Genomic DNA, 27,462 nt, shown 5'->3' with positions numbered 1-27,462 from the left:
TCACTAAGCATCTGCTTTAACTGTGAAACATCTTTATAAGCTTTTGAAATAATCAGTCACGGTTCAACATGGAGCTGAATAGACATACTTAACTAAGAAGCAGATATTTTTCACCATCTGTCATGCTTGATATCTTCATCAGTCTGTTCCATCGAGGAACTTGTGCTGCTTTTTTAAGTATTAGTTGAACACAATGTCTTGTGTGACTTTGTGGTTGATTCTAATGTTGCTCACACGTTTACCACCAGGGAATAAAGTAACTGCAGTGAGGACACTGCAGGGACTTGCACTCAAACTGCTTTTTTTTTTTAAAACAGCACTTCAACGCACAAAAGAGAAAGAGGTAAAAATAAGCAAAGGTTCACACATTCCATGCAGTCTGCTTTATAACACATTTATCACATCTAAAAAGCAGTGTGTTCACAGCTACATGGAGTATTCATGAATTCAGACTGTACTCCTGAAATATGTTCATTATACCCTATATGGTTGTGAGTGTATTACGCTTGGTGTGACAATTACATTTTGGTATGTTTAGGTTCAACAAATTAATCGTGATGTGTCTTTATGTTTGCCTAGTGGAAAGATTCTGTTGTTTAACTCTTGTGAAATATGTCCTGGTTTCTGCTTGTAGTGTCTAACAAAGGATAAAGAAAATTCAGAAAAGAAAAGAGACTCGGAGGCCCAAAGAGAGGGAGCAGGGACCCAAATGTCATTTAATAAACTGGGATGAGGAGCAGAGGAGAAGGCAGCCGCTGAAAACCCAACAGAGAAACAAACAGACAGGCATGCAGGAGGATTCAGAATAGCTTTATTTAACAGAGGAGAATCAGGCAGGTGAGACAGAAAAGCAAGCATTCCCTTAAAAATATGGAAATTAAAAAGGAAACGTTAATATAAAACTTTACATATATAGACAAAACAGGAAAGAACACATTAAGCCTTTACAGTCTGCAGTGGTTTGAAGAGAAACTATAAAAACATAATCAGAGTTACAGCTAATTTTAGTGAGTTAAAACCAATGTGACAGAAGGGCGGCTGACAGTGAAGCATTTAGTATTTTGCTGAGTTCATGGGTAATATTTTTTAAAAAGAGAGAGCTAAAAGTTAATGCTGTGACAGTTTGTGGTGTTGGCAAAGGGAAAAGCTTTCAGCAAGATTAATTTGCTTCCACGCAATCGATCACTAAAAATTTACACACCATGGATTTGGTGCAAAAGAGGAAAAGTGCCATTTTCTGCATAACTTAATTCAAAAGACAACATCATAGGAGTCATTCATAATCTTACAGGGATGGATTTCAATTTTTAAATGTATGCATTCTAAGATATTCATATCAGTAAGAGTTTCTGTACACACCTGAGTCTTTCCCATTTTTTTAATGTTATGTTACGAATGTGCTCTTTGACCCGCCAGCAAGAGCGCAACAATGTTCTTAATTTGCAGCGAAAACGGCACTTGTACCCTTTTTGCAAAGTAGCCTGCATAAAGACTGTCACACATGCACAGACAGAGACAGACAGACAGACAGACAGACCGACCGAGTCAGAGTCCACCAGATAACTGGAGGTGGTGGTGTCTGGTGAGAGCCCGGTTGTGTGCGTAGTTGTGAGTGTGTGCGTCGTGAGAGTGTGCGTCTAGGTATCTGTCTGCAGATCTGTGTGTGTTTCTGTTTGGACAGTGGGTGGGTATCCTGCTGTGTGAGGGTGGGTCTCCGTACATCTGGCCTGCCATTGCTCTGATATTTTCAGTGTAACTGTTACCCTGAGAGCCATCTTGTCTGTGGACGCCGTCGTGTGTGCGGCTGCGTGAGTGCCTGGACTTGCGGCCATCTGTGTTTCCCTGAGCGTCACTAGGCGTGTGACAGTGTGTGTTATCGGCTGTGGTGCGGCCCTGCATGTCTGCCAGTGTTCGACTGCGTGCGTGTCCATGTGTGTATCCATAATCGAACCTTCCCTTGTTTAAGTTTCCCTCCGTGGATCTGCTGAAGCTGCTTAGCGTCTGGCTGTGAGGGACAAACCCAAACTCGTACCTCAAAGCCGGTCTGTACACATCATTTTGTGTGTACCCCTCTTCATCATCACTGTACTCAATATCCCCTTGTGTGAAGCCAAATGTGTAACCACTACACCTATCCTTTTGGTTAAAACCATAGGTGTATCTGGTGTGCGTCTCCCCTGGCCTCTGTGTGTAACGCTGCCTGTGGCTATGAGGCAGTGGCTCTGACGCTCGCCTCCTCAGAGTGGGAAGGAGCGAGGAGGAGTCGCGAGGCGGAGGTGGCTGTTGGTGGTGGAAGGCGTCACCCGCTCGTACCTGATTGCTGGAGCCCGTTTGGGTGTTGGGTTGATGGGTAGTGGACACATCTGAAGGTGTGCTTGGTGCAGGGTTGGCACTGCCACTCTATAGAAAAAAAGAATATGGAGGAAAACTAAAAAAACTGTCTTGGAGTTGATACAGTGACTAAGACCTTTCAGTTGTTTCATCCTTTACAGCAGCCATTGTTGTGTCAGTTAACAGCCACATGACATATGAAAGGAACTGTTTCTCTCTGATAAAGTTTCAACTTAATCTTAAATCGCCTACTCATCCATTTTTCTGCAAGAAAACTGACATAGAATATAGATTTTGCAAAAGGTATAAACTTAACATTCAAATCATACAGACAGTCACTGTCACAAAGGGAGCCTTTATTGTGATGGTTTCATTATTTTTATCCAACTGTGTTTACATTTAGGCAGAAACTGCACTGCCAATCTTCACTACAATAACTGAATACTGGGAATAGAAAAAAAAGAGCACAATCCATATCGCAAACAAAATCAGTAAAATCAGGTTTGTAAAGAGATGATGGAGTGCTTCAACGTGATTTAATATCGCCGACATGCATGTAGGTCAGCCACACAGTGTGTACAGTAGTACAGCTTTACTGTGAGCCTCAAATGATAACTGGGGAGAGAAATTATCCTAATGTGGATGATACATGTCATTGATTTTGCTGTCAAAACTCTGGTAGCTACTTATGAATAATCTTTAAACACATCAGGCTGTGCAGAGGATTTCATAATGCATGTGCATTCCTAAATGTTTCATATAACCAAACATTTTAACATGTTGCCCCATATCCACTAAAGCTTCAAAAGCAAGGAATTGAAGTAAATAACAGGCGTAAAGTCTGTGGTTATAAGAAATGTAACAACATACAGGTTTGGGATTTATTGACAAAAAAACATTTAACACAAGTATGAGACTTCTCTCTAAATTAAGACAACACTATGCTGTACACTGAATATTAGGTTTTAAAACTGCATTATGATAATATCAACAAGATAGAATTATTTATTTTCTTTCAACTGATATAGCTGCCATGGTTCCTGCCATCCCACTGATGTAAACCTTCCTGCCTTTTCCAAGACTTTCCAAAATGAAGCTCGAACATGTCCATGACCTCAAAATGTCATTCTCTTCTGTTAATGTTGTTTTTCTGATTTTCTACCCAGCTAGGTTAAAATAATCTAACAGAAAGTGACAAATGTTTAAAATACAGCCATAAAACATAAAAATGCATTGAATACACCTCTCAAAATTCCATGATATCCCAGAAATGTTTGAGAATAAAGAGATTCAAATTATATCTTCTGTACCTGTCTGGGTGGTCGCAGCACTACGAGCTGGATGGTGCCTCTGGCGTTTCCTTCCGACGACATGGAGCGCCTCAGCGTCTCCATGGCAGCGTGGTTGGAGCGTCCGAGCAGCGACTCACCGTTTACTGCGACCAGCTGGTCATTTACGCTTAACCGACCGTCCTGTTGGGAGAGGACCGTGAAGTTATCAGCATTTTAATTAAAGAACAAACCTCTTAATGGTAAATTAGCAGTGAACCATACAGTTTATGTTAATAGGAGAATTATCAAACTCAGAGATTTTTTTTTTAAAAGCACAATTTTCCAAACTAGTAGCACAGGAAATGCAGCACTAACAGGTGTTTGAGGCATTTTGGAGAACTTCTTTTAGGTTCATGTCACTTGTGCTAACGGCTCAAAAATCATAAATTAATCACAAATCTTATATAAAATAAGATATGCAAGAGTCACTAATAAAGTTTTAAGACAGGAGAATAGAGAAAAGAAATTGGGAGAGGTGTGAAATGAGAGTGTGTGAGAGAGAGAGATTTATTATATTTAATTTATTTATATATTTTTATTTTTTAACACACACACACACACACACACACACACACACACACACACACTTACTGTTTATTTATTTTTATTTATTTAAACACACACACACAAGCTTACTGTTTATTTATTTTTATTTATTATTTTTTTAACACACACACACACACACACACACACACACACACGCTTACTGTTTTTACTATTTTTTTTTAACACACACTACTGTACTGTTTTATTTATTTATTTTAATTTTTAATATTTCTTCATTTTTTTATTTATTTATTTTTTTTTAGACACACACATACGCTTTGATTACTTTACGCTTTAATTACTTGTTTAATGAAATGTATGGGGTTGATTTCTCTTATGTTGTATGTATGATGCTTTGGCAATGTTGTTGTTACACATTCATGCCAATAAAGCTAATATGAATTGAATTGAGAGAGAGAGAGAGAAAATGAAAGAAGGAGGAAGGCAAGAAAATTGTAGAGTTAGCAATCTACTGAGTGGGAGAGCCATGATAAATACATAGAGCAGCTAATGGAATAGCCTCTGTGGGCACTAAATCACTTCTAAGTGTTTTAAATAGCAGCCTCTCATAGAGAGGCAACACAGAATAGTGCCCTAGAGGGAGAGAGGGAGGCAGAGCGAGAGGATGAGTGAGCGAGCGAGCGAGCGAGCGAGCGAGCAATGCATAGGGCAAAACACTAAAAATGAACAATAAATATGAAGACACTTTAAGGCATACTGAAGACTCTGTGTGTGTGTGGAGTCATGATCGGCCCATTATGGTCAACCATGCCCTTTGACCTCATCTCATTAACAAGGCACCATTTGGGCTGACCTCCAATGTGGACTTGAATGACACCACACACACATACGCGCGCACACACAAACACACATACCCCTGCATGCCTCCATCAAACCCAAGGATGTCGTAAAAAATTGATGTTTATGCCAAAATCAGCGGGTGTCTGTGATATTGCCTATTAATATCTTCATTCTCCATGTAAGCAACAGCAGCACGCTACATGTAATTTTAATTTGTTTTCTCTAGCATACTCTTTGAAATTATCGTATGACAGGATCAGGGAGAAAGTCAGAGAACATTTTATTTTTATATAATTGAGGCCCTGGGCCCAGAGAGCAGGCAAAACTCTTTAATGAAAATAGGTTAGATCTCTCCATGACTCTTCCTCATCTCCTCCCTTTTTTTCTGTGTGATTGTGATTGTGTGTGTGTGTGATGTGTCTGTCTGTGTTTGCGTGTCTCAGTCAGACTCCGGGGACGCTCGGGTTCCCTCCTCTGCACTGGCCTGGCACAGCAAAGCCTCATCAGGCCCCTTAGCTGCTTTTCATTAGCATGCATCAACATTGAGGAGGACACGCGCGCACACACACCAACACACACCCGCTTATGTATTGTGTTCCTGCTGAGTGTCGCCACTTTTCAATTTTCTTTTTCTCTTCTTAGTCCGCCTCTTTCCATTTCTCTATTGTTCGATAACACTCATTTCTCCCCTCTTAGATTCCCTCTCTTCTCACACTCGTTCACCCGCTGTCTTCTTTCAGTGGGCTTCTTCCCTCCCTCGCTACTGTCCGTCCCTCTTTTCCTTCATGTCTTTCTTCCTCTTATGTGGGATCTTGTCCCAGAAACCTGTTTCGCAGCCAGCCGGAGATCTTACTAGGCCATTCCGTCGGAGCACTATCCGCATCAGCAGCTGTCGGAAAACTACTTCTGAAGGCACTTTGGGGAGCTGCTGTCTGGTCGCCCTGATCCCAAACCAGCCGTTTATCTACAACGCCACACTCATCTCTGTGCCTCCTCGTTCTGCCGTGCAGATCTGGGAGCAGCAACAAGGAGCACGAGGAGATGTGACATGTGACCAGGGCCAAGTGGAAGAATCTCCAAAGCGCTGAAACGGGGTGTTTTTATTTTCCTGACGCAGTCACAACTTAAAGTGAGCGCTGAGTGATATAGATAAGGCGGCCACAGCGCTGATGTGACGAGGCCACTCGGGGTCAACGGGAGTCAAAAGGTTGAGGGAAGGCAAGCAGAGGGAGGGGATGTGGCCTCGGAGAAAGACAGGAAATGAGATGGAGAGGCGCAAAGGAAGAGGAGATGAGAGGAAACAACAGAGAAAGACATCAGAGAAGCGGAAAGGAGTGTGGACAAATACAACCATGTGAAAAAAATCTAAAGAGTAGAAAAAAGAAACACTTCTGCTAAGCTTCCGACAAGAAAAACAGATCTTTGTTGAAGAGGCGGCTAAGGATAAAATAACAATTCAAAGAGCCCCTGATAAGTTAAGTAAGAAGAGACTCACACAAATCTGTATAAAGAAAGCAGTGCGGATCTCTAAGGAGTTTAAGGACACCATTTCTTCTTTGGTGTCAAGAAGTCACTGCTGTGGTATTTTCGCCTTAAAGGACCATACCACGTATAGTTCAGATGTTTGCCGTCCACCAGAAGTCAAGGCAATCAGGTTGTTGATAAGCCAGCTGTTTACCTAGATTATCTAAACTCCTTTACTTGGAGGTAAAACTGAAAGTGAGCAGGGAGTTGGTCTATAAAATGTGATGGATGTTTACAGTGGACAGTTTAAGTAATGATTACCCCCTTCACTTTCATTTTCTCTTCAGAATAATTTAAAACCTGTATGGTCATCCGATTTTGTTTCTTGCTCGTGTTCCCAATTGAGGTCCTAGACTTTAATACTTGACTTGATGGGTACAGTGTTATGTTATGTGTAGTAAACACTACTGCTATGGTTTAGCAGGCTCTGCAAAGTCTGCTAAGAGATTTTCATATTGATGTGTTACTACGCACTCTACTGATATCATCCTCATGTACGCTACTACAAATATTTTTCAATTGCCCTGCTGGGGATGAATGAGATTCTTTGAACTGAATTAACTGAATTGTAAGGAAGTAAAAGGAAACTGATTAATGCTTGGAATAGTAGAACAAATATAAAAGGCAATGAACACTGAAATGTATTTATTTCTTTTCCATTTCAATCTTGTTTTGTGCAATGCTCAATCAGTGTAGTGCTCTTGTGGGGTGGGGATTTTGATATATTTTACTGAAATTGTTTAGTTGTTTTTTTAAAAATGGCTGCTAATGTTCCCTTTGCAGAGCACAGGAACAGCTGAGTATCCTCTACCTTGTAAGCAGCCCCTCCATGGATGATGGACTTGATGAAGATGCCCAGGTCCTCTCCAGTCTCTCTGGACTTGTTGCCCTTCAGGCTGACCCCTAGGCCGGCCGAACCCGATTCATTGAGGGGGATCTCGTACATGAGCTGCTCCATGCCGTCCTCCATCACCAGACTGCCAACCTCCTCACCTTTCTGAAAAAGAAGGGAGGAGGGATAGATGAAGGTAGACCACATTTAAACGAGTATTTAAGACTTTTACTTTCTTCTAAGTTCAGGCTTTTCCTGAAATGTTGTGTAAAACGCTACCATTTTAGACAGGAAAAGCCTGTTCGTGCACACGCCTAATACCTACTTTACATAATAACTGCGTACTGTGTATGATCACTGACGATTGAGGTAGCAGCACCATATCTAATGCACTGACTGATAATGCATGCTCCACATGCACCGCTCTGATTATACTCAACACCAAAAAAAACAGGGGACAAAAGGAGAAGAGAATCGGATTAAAGAGTCAGATGGAAGAAGGCTGAGGGGAAGAAAAAAGAAAGAGTAAGAGAAAGCCAAAAAAAGGAAGAGAGGAGCAGGTGTTGTGTACTGGAAAGAGAGATGAAGGTGTATTGAGAAAAAGACGAAAGCTACTGTAGAGAGGTTATTCCATTTGGAGATGAAAGGCGCAGACGGAGAGCGAGACATTTCTAAAGGAAACATAATAACCTTTTCATACCTCCTCCTGGAGCACTGTGGGGGAGGAAGGGGGAGGAAAGAATAGGATGGAGGCGCAGAGGAGCATTTAAAAGTAAATCACCCATCCCTAAGGTATACCCGCTCCTCTCGTACACACCCCTCTCCTCCCTCCTCCCTCTTTACATTTCATCCTAATCGCTCAATCTTACTGTACATCTCTCCCTTCGCTGCCTCTCCTCTCCCTCTTTCTCAATTTCTCCTCCTCCTCCTCCTACTCCTCCTCCTCCCCAGACTCCCGTTCCATTTCTACTTTCTACAGGTCTCTCTCTCTACATCTTTCACCTGCTCGCCCACTGCTATTTAATGTGAAGAAAATGACCGTGGTGGCTGCGGCATTACTCCAAAAATAAGATGGGGGGGGGGGGGGCAGAGAACAGGAGGGAGACAAAAGGCAACAGAAGAGAAAAGGAAAATGTCTGTCATTAGAGGATGGCAAAATGGAGAGCAGGAAAAACATGCCAGGTTCAGTCACCCAGGGAAAAGAGGGCCTACGGAGGAGGGGGGGCCCGCCTCAACACCACTTCACTTCAAGTCTTATTTTCTTTAAAGAGGAAGGATGGAAGGTTAAGAGGGTGCGTATGTATGCATGTCTTTTTTCTGATCTTCTTGCTCTGGTTGAGACTAAAGGCAGTTCAGAGGTTATTTCAAATTCTGTCACTCAAAGTAAGAAAAACGTCAAGTGAATTTTGTCAGAATATGCATATACATTACAGCCGCCACACCACGTGTCACAGCTTTAAAGATCTGAGTACCCATACCAGGATTGCGAAGGCCTTACATCAGGCAGCTCGCATGCCACTGAATCAGGAATCCATGTTCACATTTCCTCTCTCATCATGGCACAATGCTGGAGGATGTGCGAGTCAAACATGTCCCCTAGTATCATTTTGCAGAATTCATAACCGCAGGAGCTCACTCTGAACCTCGCTATGATCCTCCAGCCCCCAAAAATTCTGTCTCCCTTTGTCAGCACTGCTCTGCGCTGCTTCGTCTAGGTGCTTAATTAAAACAGCAGCCTGTTAAAGCCTTACAGCCAGGAGGGACACTCGGTTCCAAAGTGTGAGTCAGAGCTCTCAGCCCAGTAAAGGTAAAGGAACCAAACCTGGAATGTCTTCTGCATTAGAGTAAAGAAAATCCTGAGCTACTGTAAAATACAGATCCAACACACTGTGTTAAGTTCACTTTGGATTTTAAAACAGATGACAGCTAAGTGCCTATTAATTAGAGGCCGACAGATACTAGATACAATGCGACATAATTTGTCAGTACCTTACAAAATGCTTCCACAAAAATGCTTCAAATGACTAATTTCCACAACTATGATTAAGGTTTGGTCAGGTTTAAAGGAAACCTTCATCGTCAAGCTTAAAAACTACTTGGTTAAGATTAGAGCAATATCGAGACCATGTGTAAAAGAAACCTTGACTGGACAGAGGTCTCTGGTGTCAAAGCTGCCCCTTAACCACCTTCGTAAGTGGTTTTACAGTGGCTTCAAAAAACTTCATGCTACTTTTTCCCCTCTGCTCTGGAGACACAGAAGTCATCATTTAAATGGCCAATAAAGATCGCTTGTCAGGTAAACATCAATACCGATCATTTTAGGCGTGTGAACCAACAACAAATGCTGTCATTTCTCTGGTGAAAACAGTCTCTAATAATGACAATAAAAATGAATAAACATTACATTTTGAACAGTGCAATTATTCTGTACATAAACTATACGTGACTGAATGCATACAACACCTATGGGGCACACTGGTGGCCTATGGGTTGAGGTGCTGGTTCAGGTCCCTACTAATATTTAGTTCCTTGATATGATGACAGCAAGACAAATCAAGCAAAGCGCTGCCTTCAAAAGTCATGGAATCTATTTTCTATTTCAGTATAATACAAGACTTTCAGTCAGGGCTTATTTTTATCAACAAGGCATTTCAGAGGGCTGTTACTCAAAACCAGAAAGAATTACAAAGACAATCCGCCACTTCCTGCTCGAGAGACACTTGAGAAGACTCAGATGGCAACCTGGGAGGTTTTAAATACCTCTGTGATCTAGCTGCAGTAACACACAAGGTGACGGTGGCCAGATCAGAGCGCAGCAGGCTCTGAAGGCTCTAGAAGGAAACCTAGATATTGGAAAGTTATGAGAATGTTAAGTCACACAAACTGAACATGTTTATTTATTGTATTTCACTACCGATTTATATCTATTTACACAACCAACTGAATCTCAGTGGTGGTCCAAACACAGGCACACACACTCCCAAACTCCAATATCCCCTTTAATGCCCTTTCCTTGGGGGCAGATTGTGTCCCCAGGGTGGTTAAGACCCCTTGGCTCCGCTCTGCGACCCCTCCTCCCTCCGCTGTTAGCCCTCAGCTATGGCTCTTTAACAAGCTTTTAGCAAGAAAAGACCACCCCATCAACACCCAAATGGGGAGACAAAAAGGAGCTTTTTCTTACCCCAGGGTGGGTGGTGAGGTGGGGGGTGATACACAGCGCTTACACACAGAGCCTTTTGTCACTCTGGATTTCTAAATGGGGGGTTTCAAAGCGGTGGGATTAGCGGTGAGAGCGACATTCAATTAAGATGAGATCTCGCCGCGCTCGGAGACGACGTTGGAGCTGCCAATTAATCGCCTTAATGTCTGCTTCTTCGCCGCTTTACACCTTTACCTCACAACGAAGAGAAAGGAAAATAAAATGATTGATTGAGGGATAATACGGGTGTGTTGGAGGCAGAGGGAGGATAATAAAATGGAAATAAGTGAAAGAAGAGCTTCAGCTCTAAGACAGACAGAGAAGACAGAGAGGACTAGCTGACAACATAGCAAAGTTGCCCTTCAGGCTGACCCCTTTCTGCCTAATGACCCCGTTTTCCTTTGAATTGGCCTAGGCTTGCTGGCAACTGAGGGTCAACCATGTGCAGAGTGACCCCTTCATCCTGTCCTTGGCAAACTCATAATTGTGCACTGCTGCAAATACACACTTTCACTAACACAAACACACATATCACGCTCCTGCCAAACCCACCAACCCACCCCCCCACAAAAATAAACTCTCCACATCGCAAAGCATCTCTCTAATCTCCTCCCTGAAACAAAACGAGGCCCTGTGAAATGATGAGAGCACCGAGCGTCAGAGAAGCAGAAATGCTGACTTGAATGAAACTGTGATTAGAAGTTATCACTTTTTAATTACTTAGAGAGTGCGTGAGAGTACAGGAGATGGGGTAGAAAATCGCCGTCCTTTTGTGTCCTAATAATGCGGCTAATTCACAGGCTTTATTGTTAAGTCTTTTGACTGAAAGAGACCAGTGTGCCTCCCAGCACTGCCGAGTGCTTTCACAGAACCACACGCTTCAGCTGAAACATCAATACCTTCTCTATTGAAACTAATCAATCAGCAGTGCAGCTAGTTCCCCTAAATGTCTACTTTACTTGTAAAAGGGAGATAAAAAAAAAAAATTATATGAATACTGGAGCAGATAATATAAATCTTGTAGGTTGGCGTCAGGATGGTGCAGTGAGAACAGAAACTAGCCTTTTAATTGAGCGACGTGTGTTCAAACTGCCATGTCAGCATGTGTCTGCTCTGCTGAAGTGTCCTTTGGCAAATAATTGAATCCCGTTGTTTAGCTGATCGCACCTTTAACCTCCCAGTGTCACTCAGTCAAGTATTACTGTGCGTTTCTGAGAGTATTTCTACGGATATCAGCGCAGCACATGTAGCCTCAGTCGTTGTGGATTCCGTCCTCCTTCGCTTATTTTTAGCCACACTAGCTACAGAGCTCTAGGGATGGTAATGTTGGCTGGTCGTTCCACCACTTTAGTCCAGGCTGAAATATCCAGGCTATTTTTGGATGGATTAAAATTTGGTCCACAAATTCATGTCCCCATCAGGATGAATTGTAATTAAAAACTTAGTGGATCCTCTGACTTTCCAGAATCATCTTCATCATCAGGTCAAACTTTCACTTGTCTTGTACTTACATACTAACGGTTTATGACCAAACACCTGCAAATCTTAATACAGTCCCATCAGCCCGAGCTGTACAATGTAATTAGTGTTAATTAGCAAATGCTAGCATGCTAACACACTAAACTAGTGTGAGCATGGTAAACATTAAGTCTGCTAAACGTTGAAATGTTAGCATTGTAATAGTGAGCATGTAGCCATGCTGCCATAAGTATTTAGCTCAAAGCACTGCTATGCCTCAGTACAGCCTTGTAGACTCTCAGTCTTGCTATACAATCAGTGAATCAAACTATCAGTTTGAGTTTCCTGCATGTAAAGTACACTACACAGTACAATATGTACAGTTAATTGTGGGTTAGAGTTGTATATTCTAAGTTCTTTTAGGGACAGGAGTGCTCAAAACTGTTGAACACTGCGTGAACACAGGAAACCAGGTTAGTAGGAGAAACAGCTAAGAAAGGATATGGGTCACTGTAAAAGCCCTGTGTACATTATAGTGAGATTTCTCCACTACCAGCTACCTTGATTTAAGACAAGATTGGCATATTTTTGAGCGTAGTAGTGATATAAGACACTGAATTTTTTTGTTGGACTAGCAGTGAGAGAGCAGCATCAATAGTTAGAGCACAAACTTTTTCCTTACAGTGCACATGTGTCTGAATTTTACAATCTACTGTTCAGCTGTGAAAGCCGACTTCCTTGGAGTTATTTATTTTTGTGCATGTTTCAGGTTTAGTCAGACGTTGGATTTAATTATTTTGGATACAAGGACGCACCGCTGTGAGTGATGATCTTTCTTTTCATCCCCCTATACTGCTGTGAATGACACTGACACCACATGTATATAAATATCATGACCAAAAAAAGCTGCGTTAATAGCTTTTTCATGATTAAACTAAAGCAGAAACTGGGTGTCTTTAATACTGTCCCACCTGCACAGTCAGGAGTAAAGTGAATTCCAACAAGTAAACAACCCCTATTTGATCATATCACCAAATTGTCATAGTGTCATAAATGGTCCCAGATATCTGCCGCTGGACAAAATGTTCCCATCGAAGACCAAATTAAACCTTGATATAGGAATTAAGTTGATATTGTAGATTCACCATTTGAAGAAGCAACATAAGGCTTAGTCAAGGAAAAAGCCAACTAATCTCAACAGCTACTGAAGCTAAAACTGATAATGAACTAACAAATATGACCATAGTTCTGTGGATACATAAAGCCAGTTTCTACAAGATATTACAGCCCCTCAAACATTTATAAATATTCATGAGCACCCACACAGGCATGCAGACAGACACCTACACACAAACAATTTCATACGATGGCAGAGGCAGATGGCCACGTCGACTTAATGCGTCTCCATCATCATTTCATCTTTTGTGCGACCAAATCGTTGCGAGACGGTCCTTGCTAGTGCTATACATAAATTTCCACTACAATTTACTACTTGAGAGCGGTGGAAGAAAGAGTCTAGCAATTAAAACAGGCAAGGGAGGAGAAAGAGAAAAGGGAGGAAAACATTCTTCGTTGGTGTGTATTTTGCATTAGCGTGTAGATTTTGGAAAGGTGGGGACGTGTTTACCGTAGAAGCAGTCGTGTAGCTGCATTTTTTTCTTATATCAGGTTTGCTTTGTGTGTGTTTGCATTTGCCCATTTGGCTACTTTTAATGATGCACATGTTCTCGGTGGCACTTTCCACATCTGCGTATTTATGTAATCCTTCACTTTCTGAGGGTCTGCACATTTAAATTCAATGACGCCTAACCTCTAGAGTGCCTGTGTGTGGTGTTCTGTAAATATGCGAGGGAACTCTGTGTGTGTTTGTGCACTCAGGGGACATCAAAACAGTCTTTGAGGTGGAGGACTGTGCTGGAGATAAGGGCAGGATCTCACGGGGCACCAACAACTTCAACAGCCTCAACAGAGACAGGAATGAAGGCTCTCTAGCCTTTCCACTATAACACCTCCCCTCCCCCCATCTTTAAGTCTCTAATGCACAAATACAAGCAAGCGTTAGATGAAGACTGTAGAGGCTCTTCAAAGTGCACTTGTTATGCCAAGACTGCTGGGCCATTAATGAGGGCAAACTATTTTCGGAAGCAGTAACTTGGCTGTTTAAAGATTGTGAGATGTGTTCGTCTGTGCATGTGTGCGTGTGAGAATGAGTACTCATGTTCGAGTTTTTATCAAGGACTACGTGTTTAAGAGTTTGTGTGCAAGAGTGTGCGCGCAGCCACTCTAGGTGTGAATATGCATCAGTCACTACAAAGCCCTGCGTGTCTTTCTCAGAGCTCTTTGAAGTAACAGAGAGGGAATAATCAGAATAACCACAGAGGACAGAGAGGAGAGAAAAGAAGCGTACGGGCGAATACATCATTTACAGAGAGCGGGTGACTTTAATGGGGCTACCTGGCCGTGTGTGTATATGTTTAAAAGCGTGGCTTGATAAAATGTCCCCTCGTGAGGCACAGTCAAACCCCGTCAGTCGCTGCAGGTAAGCGGGTCCCTTAACATCCGCGGCATGTCGACACGTGTGGACATGCTCGCGTGTTTCCTGGGGGGGCCGCCGTGACTTGTGTGTGTGACTTCCTCTGGCATTGCTGTGTCAACAGACCACAGTGGGACAGGAAAGGCTGGAGTGTGCATCGGGTTTGTCTGTGTGTCCATGTGTGGTGTTTGTCGGCAAAAGGGCATCAACATAAAGAGGTTTGCCCTTTTGAGAGAGGAAAAGGAAAAAATGACACAATGTGAAGGAAATGTTAAAAAAGGACGGGAAAACGACAAAGTGGAGACCTCCAGGGCAGACAAATGATGAACAAGAGAGGCAGAAATGACGGGACACTGTCACGAGTTTCAGCAGGCTGTGTGAGGATATGGACGCTGTGTTTTTGTGTCTTCACACTCTCTTACCAGTTCCCGAGGCAAGAAGATGTCCTCCTGCCGCGCCACCACCAAACACACACTCTCTCCCTGCTTGGTGCTGCGCAGCATGGCCACGAGTTCCTCCTGGCTACGGCCTGTCATGTCTACTCCATTCACCTACACACATGCACAACAAAGGAGAAAACACACACACACACACACACACACAAACAAACACAACAACACACACACACACACACACACACAGTGGAGTAGATTAAAGCGAAGTGTATAATCCACTGGCAGTGCTCCACTAACACGTATCCAACTACACTTGTAGACCAGACATGGACATTTCTGTGTTTTAAGGGTCATTTCACTTGTGAAAAATGAACATGAAGACAACATATTTTCGCACATATCCATGGTTTTACTGGTCTTTGTTTTTTGATATATTCTTTAACATTTCCGCCTCCACCACAACTTTCAGAGGGACTATTTCTTTGGTAGAAAGAAGACAAAAACTCTGTTCACAGTGAGGTTTGTGGATTATCCAGAGTAGCCACTGCTGTGATTTTTTTAAGCTGGTGTTTGACATTGACTATGCAGTTCAAAACAAAATAGAAAGGTCATTTCTGGTTAGCTCACTCTGTACTCATGTACAAGGCTGAGTTCAACCAGCAGGGGTGCACAGAGCTCAATGTCCTGTTAGTAATGATGATATTGCTCCTGTTATTGCAAACAGAGGCCATTCCTGTGACTGTTGGTTTTCTACTCTGTGGGAGATTGACAGGCTGAGGTCTGCCTTACCTCTAGGATGCGGTCTCCAGGCTGCAGGCGGCCATCTTGGACTGCTGCGCCGCGCTGCAGAATGCTCTTCACCAGGATTGGCCCCGGCCCATGCACCGAGGAGTCCCGGGTTACCACAGTGAAGCCCAGACCCTCTGCACCTGCGGGAACAAAGCAGCCTTCGTCACGTTGTGCATTAGGGAAATCAATCCCCCTGCAGACAAGACTTGAATTTATTCATTTTATGACTTTCTAATTTTGTTTTAATTTAATTTTCCTTCTCGTCTCCCTATTCTGTCACTTTTCTCCTTTCTTTCTCCTTCTCCACTCGCCACAGAGTTTTCCCCCTCTCCTCCTCTCCTGTCTTCCGGTCTGCGGTTTCAGTATCTCCTCCACATTAACTACTGTTTAAGTGCCTGTTTTCCTTTGGGGGTTTGCGGCCTGGCTCAACCTCTGAGCCACCGGGAGAAGGTTTCTCTACTAGCCGGATTAGACAGACTCTGCCTTTAATTTCACGTGTGAGCAGGCCGAACGGTGGCTGATGAAGGGAGGTAGACGGAGAAGATGGAAGGAAGGTGGGGGCAGAGGGACGAGAGAGGGAAGAGAAGAACCTGATTATTCCCTTCTCTAGCTTCCCTCCCTGGGGATGCAATGTGATTTCCACAAAGATTTTCCTTGTGGGTGTGAGCCTACGTTTATCTGTGTGTATATATTTACAAGTGTGTGTTTCGGAGGCCACACACACATAAGCATGAGCCATCAACCCCCGGAACCTCCACCCTCTCCTTTTTCACGGCCTCACAAGCCCCAAGCCATGAGTGAAATGTGCCATGCTCTGTGTGTGTGTGTGTGAGTGAAAAGAGAGCAAAGCCGGCGTGGCATACTAAAGGCGGTGAGTGATGCTATCTGGTCTCCAAGCTAAGCCTCTGACTGCCCTACATTAGCACACCTAAACCTCACCGCCTGTCAATCACAGAGAGAAAGAGCCTGTTGCCAAGGGAGAGGGTGTTAGACACCCCATAATATCCTCTGCAATCTTGCATCAACTGAAAGAATAGAAAGAGACAGGGAAGAAAATCAAACAAAAGAAGGATGGAGGGAAAAGAAAATGGGAGGGATGAAAAGGTGTTGGGAAAAGAAAGAAACTAACAATAAAACAGCCGTGAATAGGGCTTAGGGCTAGAGCTGGAGAGTGTGGAGCCCAATTTCTTCTATCCTTTCATCTCGGTATCTTCTTGCTTTTCTCTGGGTACCTGCAGCGAGTATGTGTGCGTGGGGGCGTGTGTGCATGTAGCCCGACTACTGCTATCCTTTCAATGCCCCCATAACACTATAGGTTGCTAGAACAGAGCCTATTCAGTCACACAAACCTATTTCAGTGCTATCAACATATCAGCGCTCCAGCACTGATGTGTTTTAGAGGGATAAGAGATAAGGCGACCGGGGAAGCTAGACTGATGCAGTCTAGGTATGTAAGGTTATCCCGCAAGATAAAAAATGAAAAATATCTTCACAATGGAAAGTTACTTTCAATATGGACGAAAATTGCTTTCAGTAGTCCAGAGCTTTATATAGGACTCTTTCCTTGCCTGAATTCAAAAAAATCAATAAGAATAAATAAATTAAAAAATCAACGTGCTGGTGAGGAATATAATGTCCAGAACTTTCAAATCAGCTGCTCAACAGCTTTAAAGTCACCTGTTACATTACATCAGAAAAACAAATCTGGAAGATCTAAACTATAAATAAGCATGGGTCTCCTCAAAAAGACAAAAAGATAAAGTGCGGATTATTTTGCTTCTTGACAACAGTTCCTTAGCAAGGGAGAGGAGAACAAGAAAGGAATGAGAGAAGCAAAATTTTACATTTAAAGTTAAAAAAGTAACATTTCCTAAACAAAGATTATTGTTGTGATATAAGTGATCTAAGACTCAAACTCAAAAGGGCAAAATCTAAAAGAATGTTCAGGCCTCATTAATCCAATTCACAGGAGACAAGAAACAAAATGAGTCATTACAAAATGTTAAAAACCACAGCTATATATTAATTCTTAATAAGAAAGAGGTATTTAGTAATTTAGTAATGCACTTTATAAATTAATAAAAAAGAATGATCAACATCAAAGCAGCAGAAGCACAGAAATCCTCCCTTTTCGTCCTCTGTCAAGCTCCAACAACATTTAATCCTACACCTCCCATAATACAGTTTGAAAAAAAGTTAACGCCCAAATCTTTCAAAGCCCACAACCACAGTTTGCACTGCAGGCTTCCCTTTAAAAACGTGTAGTACTACCCATGGCAAGTAAACTCATCTTTCTGTACTCCCTTCCATTTTTACCCATTATCAGAAATCACTGATATAATACAAAGTTAAACTGGTATTACGCTGCACAGTTACCTTTCTTCAAGTCAATTTTTAATCTCTTGCCACCCTTCCTGCTGGTAAGGTTGGCCAGGCCAGGCAGAACAGGGCTCTTACTGGCCAGGGGGCTCTGGCTGTGGGTCCTGGGTGTCGGGGAGGAGCTCACTGCCCTGCCTGCAGGTGTAGGAGAGACTCTCTCCAAGGAGCCATGCCCAGACTGGAGCTCCACTGGTAGTGGATTTACCACAGCTGGCTCTGGGGTCTTGGCACGTGTGTCTGGTCGCCTCACTTCTAGTTTGGTGTTCGGTTTGATATCTTGTTTGGGCTCTGGTTGGGAGTCGGTTTTAGCGCGGACCACGATCGGACTTGCTTTTGAAGAGGAGACTTTGTCATCGGCAGAGAAAAGCTGCCCTATCAGGCTTTTCTCGTAGCGCGGCTTGCTGGCCGCAGGGAGGACCTCCAGACGCACAGAAGAGGAGCCCATAGCCTGCCGGAACACTTCCTGTGACCTAGGGAAAGGAAAGGAAAATTGAGGAAATTAGAAATATTTTTATTTTTGCTTGTGGGAACACTACAAAAGCAGAAAATAGTATAAGAGACCAAGAATGTCAAGCAGAACACAGAAGGAGAACAGAGACAGTTGGAAAGCAGAGAATGAGGAGGGTGAATGCGACTTGCGCGTTGTTAATGGAGCTGTATTTCAATTTGGATCGAGCACAGAGTGACTCTTCCAGCTGGTTTGGGACACTGTGGTCCCTATCAGATGGAGGAGACCTTGCATCAGGCCCCTATTGCAGCTTTAATTGACTACTATCAGTCCAACATTCACACAACACAGACAACACAGTGGGATGCAGTTAAATGGACCTATTCAGACCTCTTCACCACAGAGAGGAGAGAGAAAATAGAGAAAGAACGGGAGGTTGTAGGGTGTGTGCGCTGTAAAAATTAGGAACAGAGAGAAAGAAAGAGATACACACTGTAGATGTGGTGGTGAAATAGTAATGGCAGAGAAGGAGAAGGATTTGATTTTGGCTCATAAAGGAGGCAAACTGAGTGACAGGTGAGGTATTGCCACAATGGTGGCAGGGAGAGTGGGAGTACACATGCGCATAACCAAAGAAATTGTGTTTTTTCAGGGGTGTTTTTGAGCTTTTGTTTTAGTTCCTAATCCCATCCCTACCATGTAAAGAAACACAGAAACTCATTTCTAGGCTTAGTTTCAACAGATAGTTCTTTGTGTCCATTCCAGGTTGGCAAAACACCATGATTGCTAAGCTCCTGGGCAAACATATTTCGTAATTTTTTGGTAGCAAATGATCGAGATTAATGTACAAAACATTCAGGTAGCGGGCTTCTCATTTTTAGCTGCCGTCAACTGCGGATACTACTAAGTAAATTAAACTTCGCTTTTGTCTAGATAATCATGCGCTAGCTACAATTTCTTCTCCACTTTGTTAGTGCAGTTCACACCTACAGTGTGGTGAATCTTCTCTAGTGAAATGATCGAGCTGATTGTGCCCCATCAATGTCAGGGGACAGAATGCTCCAGTTAAACGTTCATGCATATAATATTGAGATATTGAGTTAGTCAATTTAATAGTTTTGAAGTGGATCCTCCAGTATTTGGAGCAGGTATAGCGAAAAAGAAGCTGAAAAGATATTTTAGGTTGTATTTACAGTGCGCAAATGAATTAATTAAAACAATAATTATTAATTTATTCTGTGTCATAAGGGTTAGAAAAGCTTGTGAATCCCAAAACTGGCATGATGAATCTTGGTGCGCAAAATGGAAGAGCACTGCTTGCCATTCCCTCATCACCATGACTGAGGCACCAGCAAACCAGACTGCGGTTATTAGGGGTGTGCATCTTCACAATTCGATTATGATCATCAGGTCAACGATTCGATTTGATATCTCGATGCATCACCTCAAGTGTGGGAATTTCTAGGCACCTCATTACGATTATGAGTGCTACGATGCGATTGTAAAACAAATTGGATAAAGATGTATTTTTCTCACTGTGTGACTACTTGGTGCTTTTAAAGCATTTAAAAAGTAAAACTATTTAACAACAATCCAAACAAGTAAGTAGTAATGAAATACAGATATTTATTGTTACTTCATATAAATGTAGCCAACATTGAATAGCATTATTACATTATTACAGTGTTATTACTGACCTCTGCTGCTGCAATTTTTATTTCTGATGTTGCTGTTATTAGTATAGAGTCAGATGGGGGTTGAACTACGCACTTTACAATGCTCCAGCCAAAGCAGGTTCACTCCACCTTAATATATCTGTTCCTTTTTTTGTCTTGTCTAGTGTAGTTACATGTTTGTTCCTTGTCTTGTAAGTTGATTATTGTAATCTTGTATTGAGCACCATGCATTGGGTTCATTGTGTCCGCGATATGTGGATGAATGACAACAAATGAAATTGAACTAGCAGCCAAAAAGCGTCCTGCTCAGCTTCCAGACTGCAGTCTGAAGAGGAGATGTTTGCTAATGTTAGCGCTACATGCCTTAACTTATCCAGCAGTTGGAAAACAACAGACAGACTTTAAAGAGGTGATATTATGCTCATTTTCAGGTTCAAAATCCTATTTAGGGGTTGTGCCAGAACAAGTTTACATGGTGTAATTTTCAACACCATATTTTTTTTTTTTTTCCATACTGCACATTGCTGCAGCTCTTCTTTTCACCTTGTGTTGAAGGCTTCGTTTTAGCTGTGGAGTGATACATCTTGTCTCTAAATGATCTTTGTTGGGAGTTGCACATGCGCAGTTCCTAGTTTAGGACTACTAGCCAATCAGAAGCAGAGAAGGGCGGGTCAGCCAAAAGACGGTAAACAGCTTTGATTCAGCTGTAGGCTACATGGACTGGAGCAAGAGTTTCAGAGTGGTGAGTTATTAATCTGTAACAAAAGTATTTTTCATCCATAAAGTTATAACAGAGCTCTGTCTCTACATCACCTTAACAACTTTACCCACTGACTGCCTGGAGGGTAGCTAGTGTTTGCAAGGGAGAGGAGGTGTGTGCTGCAGCTCAGTGTTTTTCCACCGGTGTTTTTGAAGGTGTGTCGGACTAGCCACTTGGCGAGCGTTATACAAGACGCATTTAGCTTTCTTCCCTGTGACGTCATAAGGATGAAAGGGAAGCGGTTTGACTACAAACGAGCTGTTTTCAGGCAGTTCAAAGCAGTTTTCTGTGGGAGATGGGAACTCCCTTTGGGCTTTTTCACAAACCTATTACACAAAAAGATATATAACTCAATAAAGGAAACGGAAAAAGCCAAAAAGCATAATACCACCATAAACAGACACGCTGTGACCTACACTGTACATTTACTGCCAGACTGAAACGTAGCGCTCATCTTTTCCTCTACTCCGCTGCTTTCACCGTCACCTACTGGCGCCTGTCAAGTAGCTGTCTTTTGAAGAAGGAAGAGAGGACGCTCGGTAAGCGCTACCATGCTGCACCAGTGTGCGGGTTAAAATCATTAACGTTAGTTGTGCATTGATTTTATTGATCATGTGTAAAGTTTAGTAGCAGCAGTCACTCAATCAACAGCTGTCTGTCTGTGCCGAACAGGAAGAACCACATGTCTCCGTTGTGTGCATTACATAGTCGGTCCGGAGCTGCACTTCCGCATTTCCGAGTTAGTCTTTTTTCGTTCCGCCAACATTACCTTATCAATTAAGCTCTAGATAATCGATAATTGACATTTGTGAATCGATTCATAAGTGTCTAAGTCTGCATCGCGATGCATCTAAAAATCAATTATTTTCCACACCCCTAGCAGTTATACTGGGCAGCTTTCAGGATGGATGTGTTAATGAGTGTAAACAGGGAGTGCCTGAAAAACAGAGGATTAGGCTGCCACTCCAAACTGCAGTGTTTGTGCCTCCTCAGCCAACACAAGGTGACTGGATCTCAACCGAAGCTTTGAGTTCTTCTTATTTATATCTTAAATTTTAACAAATGTTGAAAGCTAACTAAATTTGAAAACCCCTAGGCCGCTCGTTTCTGTTTTCTGGGTTTCATTATTTATACCTACTTGTTTGCAGACACGCACACACAAAAACACACAGCCTCCAGCTCATCCACAGCCCAGCACACTTACTGTGTGAAGGTCTTGTCCTGGAGTGGTGTGTCGTTGATTTGGACGATACACTCATCCTGCTGGAAGAGATTCTCTTTCTTGGCGCGACTCTTTTCCTCGATGCCTTTAATGTGAAGGCCCAGGGCCCTTGCAACACAGAGAGTATAGAGCAAATATGAATACGAATGGAAGGTAAACACATATGATTACATGCCAACGCTTGACTGTTTTTATGCATTCGTATGAGTCAACATTGCCATCTGCCTTTCTTTATGAATGTCTGATTGATTACGAGTGGATGGGGCGGGAAGAGAGCCTGTAGCTGTATTTGCACAATATGTGTGCAGCCGTGTGGGTGTATGCTTACCGTCCACTGAGAGAGGAGCAGTAGGGGATCACATGGATACCCAGGGGGCCCCAGTCCCCTGGAAACTCTACGGTCCTCGTCAGGGTGCTGTCAAATAAACACACACGCACACATGTTTAACGATATTGAAAATGAGGATGTACATAATGTAATGTACACAATCATAAAAACACTGAAACAGTATCACACAGCTGTACACATGCACTCCCAACCCTTCTCTATGTGTAAGCTCTGCAAAAAATCCATTTGCATTTTCCTCCGGGCTACACAGATAGGGATACAAATTAGCTTACAGGTCCTGCCAAACATCAGAATAACGTGTGTGTGTGTGTGTGTGTGTGTGTGTGTGTGAGAGAGAGACACTGGGACGCAGGTGGCTACTTCACCCTTTATCTACCTGCTTCTCAACAACCCAATCTAGCCAATGGACAAAAGAAGGTGCAGGAGATAAAAGAGGAAAAGAGAAAGATGGGCAGATAAAGATGAAACAGAATGAGCTTCTCTAATAATCTCAGCAGAGCTCTGAACTGTGGCTTTTAACAGCAGATAAACAATACTACTAAAGATAGAGAAGAGGGCTGCTTTTGATACTGGTGGGCTAAGAGAGGGGACCTGCATGATGGCGGCATGGTAGAGGAAGATCACAGGAGACGACAATCTCTGTCTGTACGTTTAATACTACAAATACATACGGATCATTTCTGCATTTGAGTCTCGAGACTATGTTTGCAGGTGGTTTTTTTTCCCGCACTAGACTTTGCACTTTTTGCCATCTTAAATGTCCAATGCAAATTTAACCAAGTCTGTTTCAACATTTTTGTACAGCTACATTCATGCAGCTATTTAGCCAAATATTAATATGAACTGTATGTCTGTGGTAAGAATCGTGCATTTGGTGAATAGTTCTGAACTTTATTTACAGCAAGTTTTTGAAAAAGTCCTTCCATGTCCTCAAAGGATTACTTCTCATTCTTGCATTTTTCAGATCTCATCTAAGACATTCTCGGCATTGTCATCCACTTTTCTCCTTCAACCTCCGAACAGCGTGTGAGAAAGGTAATGAAGAACAGTCCAAAAAGAGCAATCTCAGGTGGAGGCCAAGAACATGAAGGTTTTCTTTCCTCCACAGTTTCTCTGCAAACCCTAACAAAGCTACGATGCAAAAAGAAAGAAAGTCTGAGAACAAAGGCAGTGAAGTTCAAGGTTTATGTGCTTTCGTACACATACACAAGCCCAAGGACTAGCTGGGATCATTATAACACACTCCTCTGTCACTGTCACCCCGCTCTTGTTAACCTCTGCCAGGGTCACAGATGTACTGTACACGCACGCGCACACACACGCACACACACACACACAGACACACACACATCCAATTTGCATTCTTATTGCTACATCTATTGCATGCTCACAAACACCATCAGTCACATTCCTCTAAATTGAATTCACAGATACACACATGCATCAAATTTACATCTATTAGAAAACACAGTTACATCTAAATTACACATGTGTACAACCCATGAATTACACACACACACACACACACACACACACTCTCTGAATTTTCTATTAGTGATGGTAAACAGTCAGGCCAGGACTGGATATACACACTCACGTACAAAGCTGGACCTGAATCAAGTATATGTATTCACACTGTGTGTGTGGCACAAACAAACACACACGCATAGCTTCAGCCCATTTACATTCATATAAAAAACAAACGGCGGCACAAACAAGCTCATCAGAGGCAACCGTAGCTTGTTAGTGCCGCACGCTAATATGCAGAATAGCTCCGCTCACCCATTTTAGCATCCCACTGACACAAACACAAACAAAGTCATTCCACTGGGGGGGGGGAAGAGAGGCGAGGGACAGTGGGACGGATGAAAAGAGCAACGAGGAGTGAGACAGATGGAGCTCCCACTCTTGGTTGACTTCCTCTACATCAACGGAGGCCGGGTGCCTAACAAAATCGCGGCCGGGACTCGCTAAAAAATGCGCCCTCGCTCGCTCACCGTGGCTTCTTCAACTGCCAACCATCTGTTACCATGGCAAACTATCTGTGAGAGCTGTGCCTCCATTGTATCACAGTACTGTCAAGACACCACTGCACTGTAAAACGCTGAAAAATCACCATCTGTCACTGCGGCCAAGTCTTTTCCTGAGCACCCACAGTCAGAAGATCAGTCGGCCGCAGAGGATGTTGCAGGATTATCTTCTACTCTCGTCACGGGGCTTGCTGGACGAGAACGGTGACGGGGTTGTGATAGAGGTGTTAATTGTTGCCATAGTTACTGCGTGACTGACAGCCTGGGGAAATGAAGATAAAACTCCCACTCCCAAACTTTCATCATGCCAAAGCCATGGTGAGTTGTCTTTGCACATCCAGGTACATTACACCCATTCACACACACACACACACACACACACACACACAGCGCTGACAAGTGAGACTAGCTTTAACAGGTTAACCAGTGGTGCTGTTGGAGCAACGGATTCTGTTTGATGCTTTTCACACACGGAAGCACTAGCACTCGTTTGAGCTCATATGTCAAATAAATGACAAAATGATAAATAACTTTCTTTACTAATCTCTTTACTATTTACTAACTTATATGATTAGTTAGTTAATTCAGTAGAGGACTGACAGAAAACAAATTGAGTATAAGAAGCAATTTTGTTAACTGATAGTCCAAAACCAAAAGATACATCTGAATCTGCCATACTTTTAAATGGCTGTATTATATGCACCCATTTAAATGTATGTATGTAAGATACGGTACCGTGCAAAGGCAGGTGTTGAAAAATGCTGTAAAGTACGAATGCTTTCAAAAAAGGCATTTTAGTATGTTTTTATCAATTAACAACATGCAAAGTCAATGAACACAAGAAAAATCTAAATCAACCAGCATTAATCCTTTTAGGTACACTTAAGGAACTCGGCAGGTAGGTTGGCCCAAACATCTTGGAGAACAACCCACAATCCTTCTGTAGATTAGGCAGTCTCAGTCGCTTCTCTCTCTTCATGTAATCCCAGACAGACTCAATGATGTTGAGATCAGGACTCTGTCAATCACTTCCAGGACTCCTTGTTCTTCTTTATGCTCACAATTCTTTTTAATGACTTTCACTGTATATTTCAGGCCTTTGTCATGCTGCAGAGAAAATTTTGGACCAGTCAGATGCCTCCATGATGATATTGCATGATAAGTACATGTCATTGAGTAAAACATTTATTCTGACCAAATCCCCGACTCAGTTTGTAGAAATGGAGCCCTGAACCTCCACTATGCTTCACTGTTGCCTGCAGACAGTCCTTCTTGAATCGCTCTCCAGCCCTTCGGCGAACAAGCTGCCCTCTGCTGCAGCCACATATTTAAAACTGATGAGTGAATCATCAGTCCAGAGCACCTGCTGCCAATTGTTTGCACCCCAGTTCCTGTGCATAGTTGGAGTTGCTTGGCCTTGTTTCCATGTCAGAGGTATGGCTTTTTTCTGACAAGACTTCTCCAGACATTAGATGGGAGTAGCAGGGTCCCACTTCTGAGCTGATGTCACTGCTAGACGCCTTCTGATTGCAAAGGGAAGTAAGCATGATGTGTCTTTCATCTGATGCAATAAATTTCTGTAGATGACCATTGCATCTTCTTGCTTCTTCAAAAGAGCTTGAACAGAAATCTGGAAAACCCAGTCCTCCTTGAAATGTTGCCTTGGAGAAACCTTGCTGATGTAGTATAGCTACCTTGTGTCTTGTTGCTGTGCTCAGTCTTGACATGGTGTGTGATTTCTGAACAAAGCCCCAACTACGTCTGCAGAAATGCAGCCCCGAACCTTCACCATGCTTCACTGTTGCCTTCACTTCTCATGGTGTCTACCTATAGAAGTGAAAGAGATAGGGGAACACCTCTGGCCCAGCTTGTACAGATAAGAGCCCACCCAATATGTACTGCGACACATCTACACAGACAAGCAGACTGCCGCCCACACCCATGAGACTGTTTAATCCAGTCAGTGTCAGGCTGTCAAACAAAGACTGGAAGCGTTAATCCTAGTCTCCATCATTGCACCGTGCCCAGCTACAGCATGACCTGTCTGATGCCTCTAGGACATCCATAAAAACACACTCACACTCTTACCTGAAGTTAACTTGGCTCATTTTTGCAGGGGGGTTGTCTGTGTGCGGTCGGTCCGAAACTGCTTTCAGCGTATGGTTGATTTCCTGTTTAAAAGAAAACACACACACACACACACATAAACAGACCAATACAGTCAACATGATGATAATTGCTGCAGTAAAAAATGAAGTCTCTACATCTACATAGACACACACTCAACAAACAGTAGCAACTCAGCGAACCCAGGAGGCAAGTCACCAATTAGCAAAACAATCTAACGGCACCATCAATCACCTTTGCAGAGAGAGAACGACCTCCGGACGCTGAGTTCCCTACAACGCGCCGCTGTCCTTCCTTCACTCTACATTTATTTCTATCTGGCTACCTCCCCCTCCCTCCATCCCTGCCCTGTGTCAGGCAAGGCTCTATTTTTAAGTCTGCAAAACCAACAACCCCGGGGGAAGCGAATAAAAAAGGAAGAGGGAGAGAGAAACGTTGGAATGAAGAAAGAAAACGGCTGCATCAAACTGTTGCGAGACACTAAAACACACTCGAGGAGTGGGAGAGAGAAATTGCCCCAAATCACTAAAGACAAGAAGGGTGCAATTAGGTCTTTCTGCCTTGTCACTTTCATTGTGTCACCAGTACTAATGGCTAAAAAGTTCCCGCCCACCAGCCCGCTCCTTAGCAACCCCCCCGCCACACCCAACTCCCCAGTGGACCTTCTGTCACACACAGAGTAGATATATGCTCTAAAAAACCCCCACGCATGCATTTCAAACATTAAATACA

The 27,462-nt window shown here is 42.9% G+C and overlaps 1 protein-coding gene across 4 annotated transcripts in view; it reads right to left on the bottom strand.

Annotated features, from left to right (window-relative positions):
• The window catches only part of pard3ba (par-3 family cell polarity regulator beta a), a 168,703-nt gene that overhangs the window by 86,010 nt on the left and 55,231 nt on the right, over positions 1–27,462 (bottom strand). For all 4 annotated transcript variants that reach the window (XM_046056761.1, XM_046056770.1, XM_046056789.1 and 1 more), the window contains 9 exons: positions 26,692–26,774; positions 22,553–22,639; positions 22,207–22,332; positions 18,116–18,588; positions 15,740–15,879; positions 14,978–15,106; positions 7,345–7,530; positions 3,642–3,803; positions 2,314–2,400 (listed from right to left, as the gene is read on the bottom strand). In XM_046056761.1, coding sequence (XP_045912717.1) covers positions 2,314–2,400; positions 3,642–3,803; positions 7,345–7,530; positions 14,978–15,106; positions 15,740–15,879; positions 18,116–18,588; positions 22,207–22,332; positions 22,553–22,639; positions 26,692–26,774 — 1,473 coding nt within the window. The remainder of the gene's footprint in view (positions 1–2,313; positions 2,401–3,641; positions 3,804–7,344; positions 7,531–14,977; positions 15,107–15,739; positions 15,880–18,115; positions 18,589–22,206; positions 22,333–22,552; positions 22,640–26,691; positions 26,775–27,462) is intronic.

This window comes from Micropterus dolomieu, linkage group LG01 (genome assembly GCF_021292245.1).
Source record: "Micropterus dolomieu isolate WLL.071019.BEF.003 ecotype Adirondacks linkage group LG01, ASM2129224v1, whole genome shotgun sequence".
NCBI classification, from domain to species: domain Eukaryota; kingdom Metazoa; phylum Chordata; class Actinopteri; order Centrarchiformes; family Centrarchidae; genus Micropterus; species Micropterus dolomieu.
This window is presented reverse-complemented; position numbering and strand designations above follow the sequence as displayed.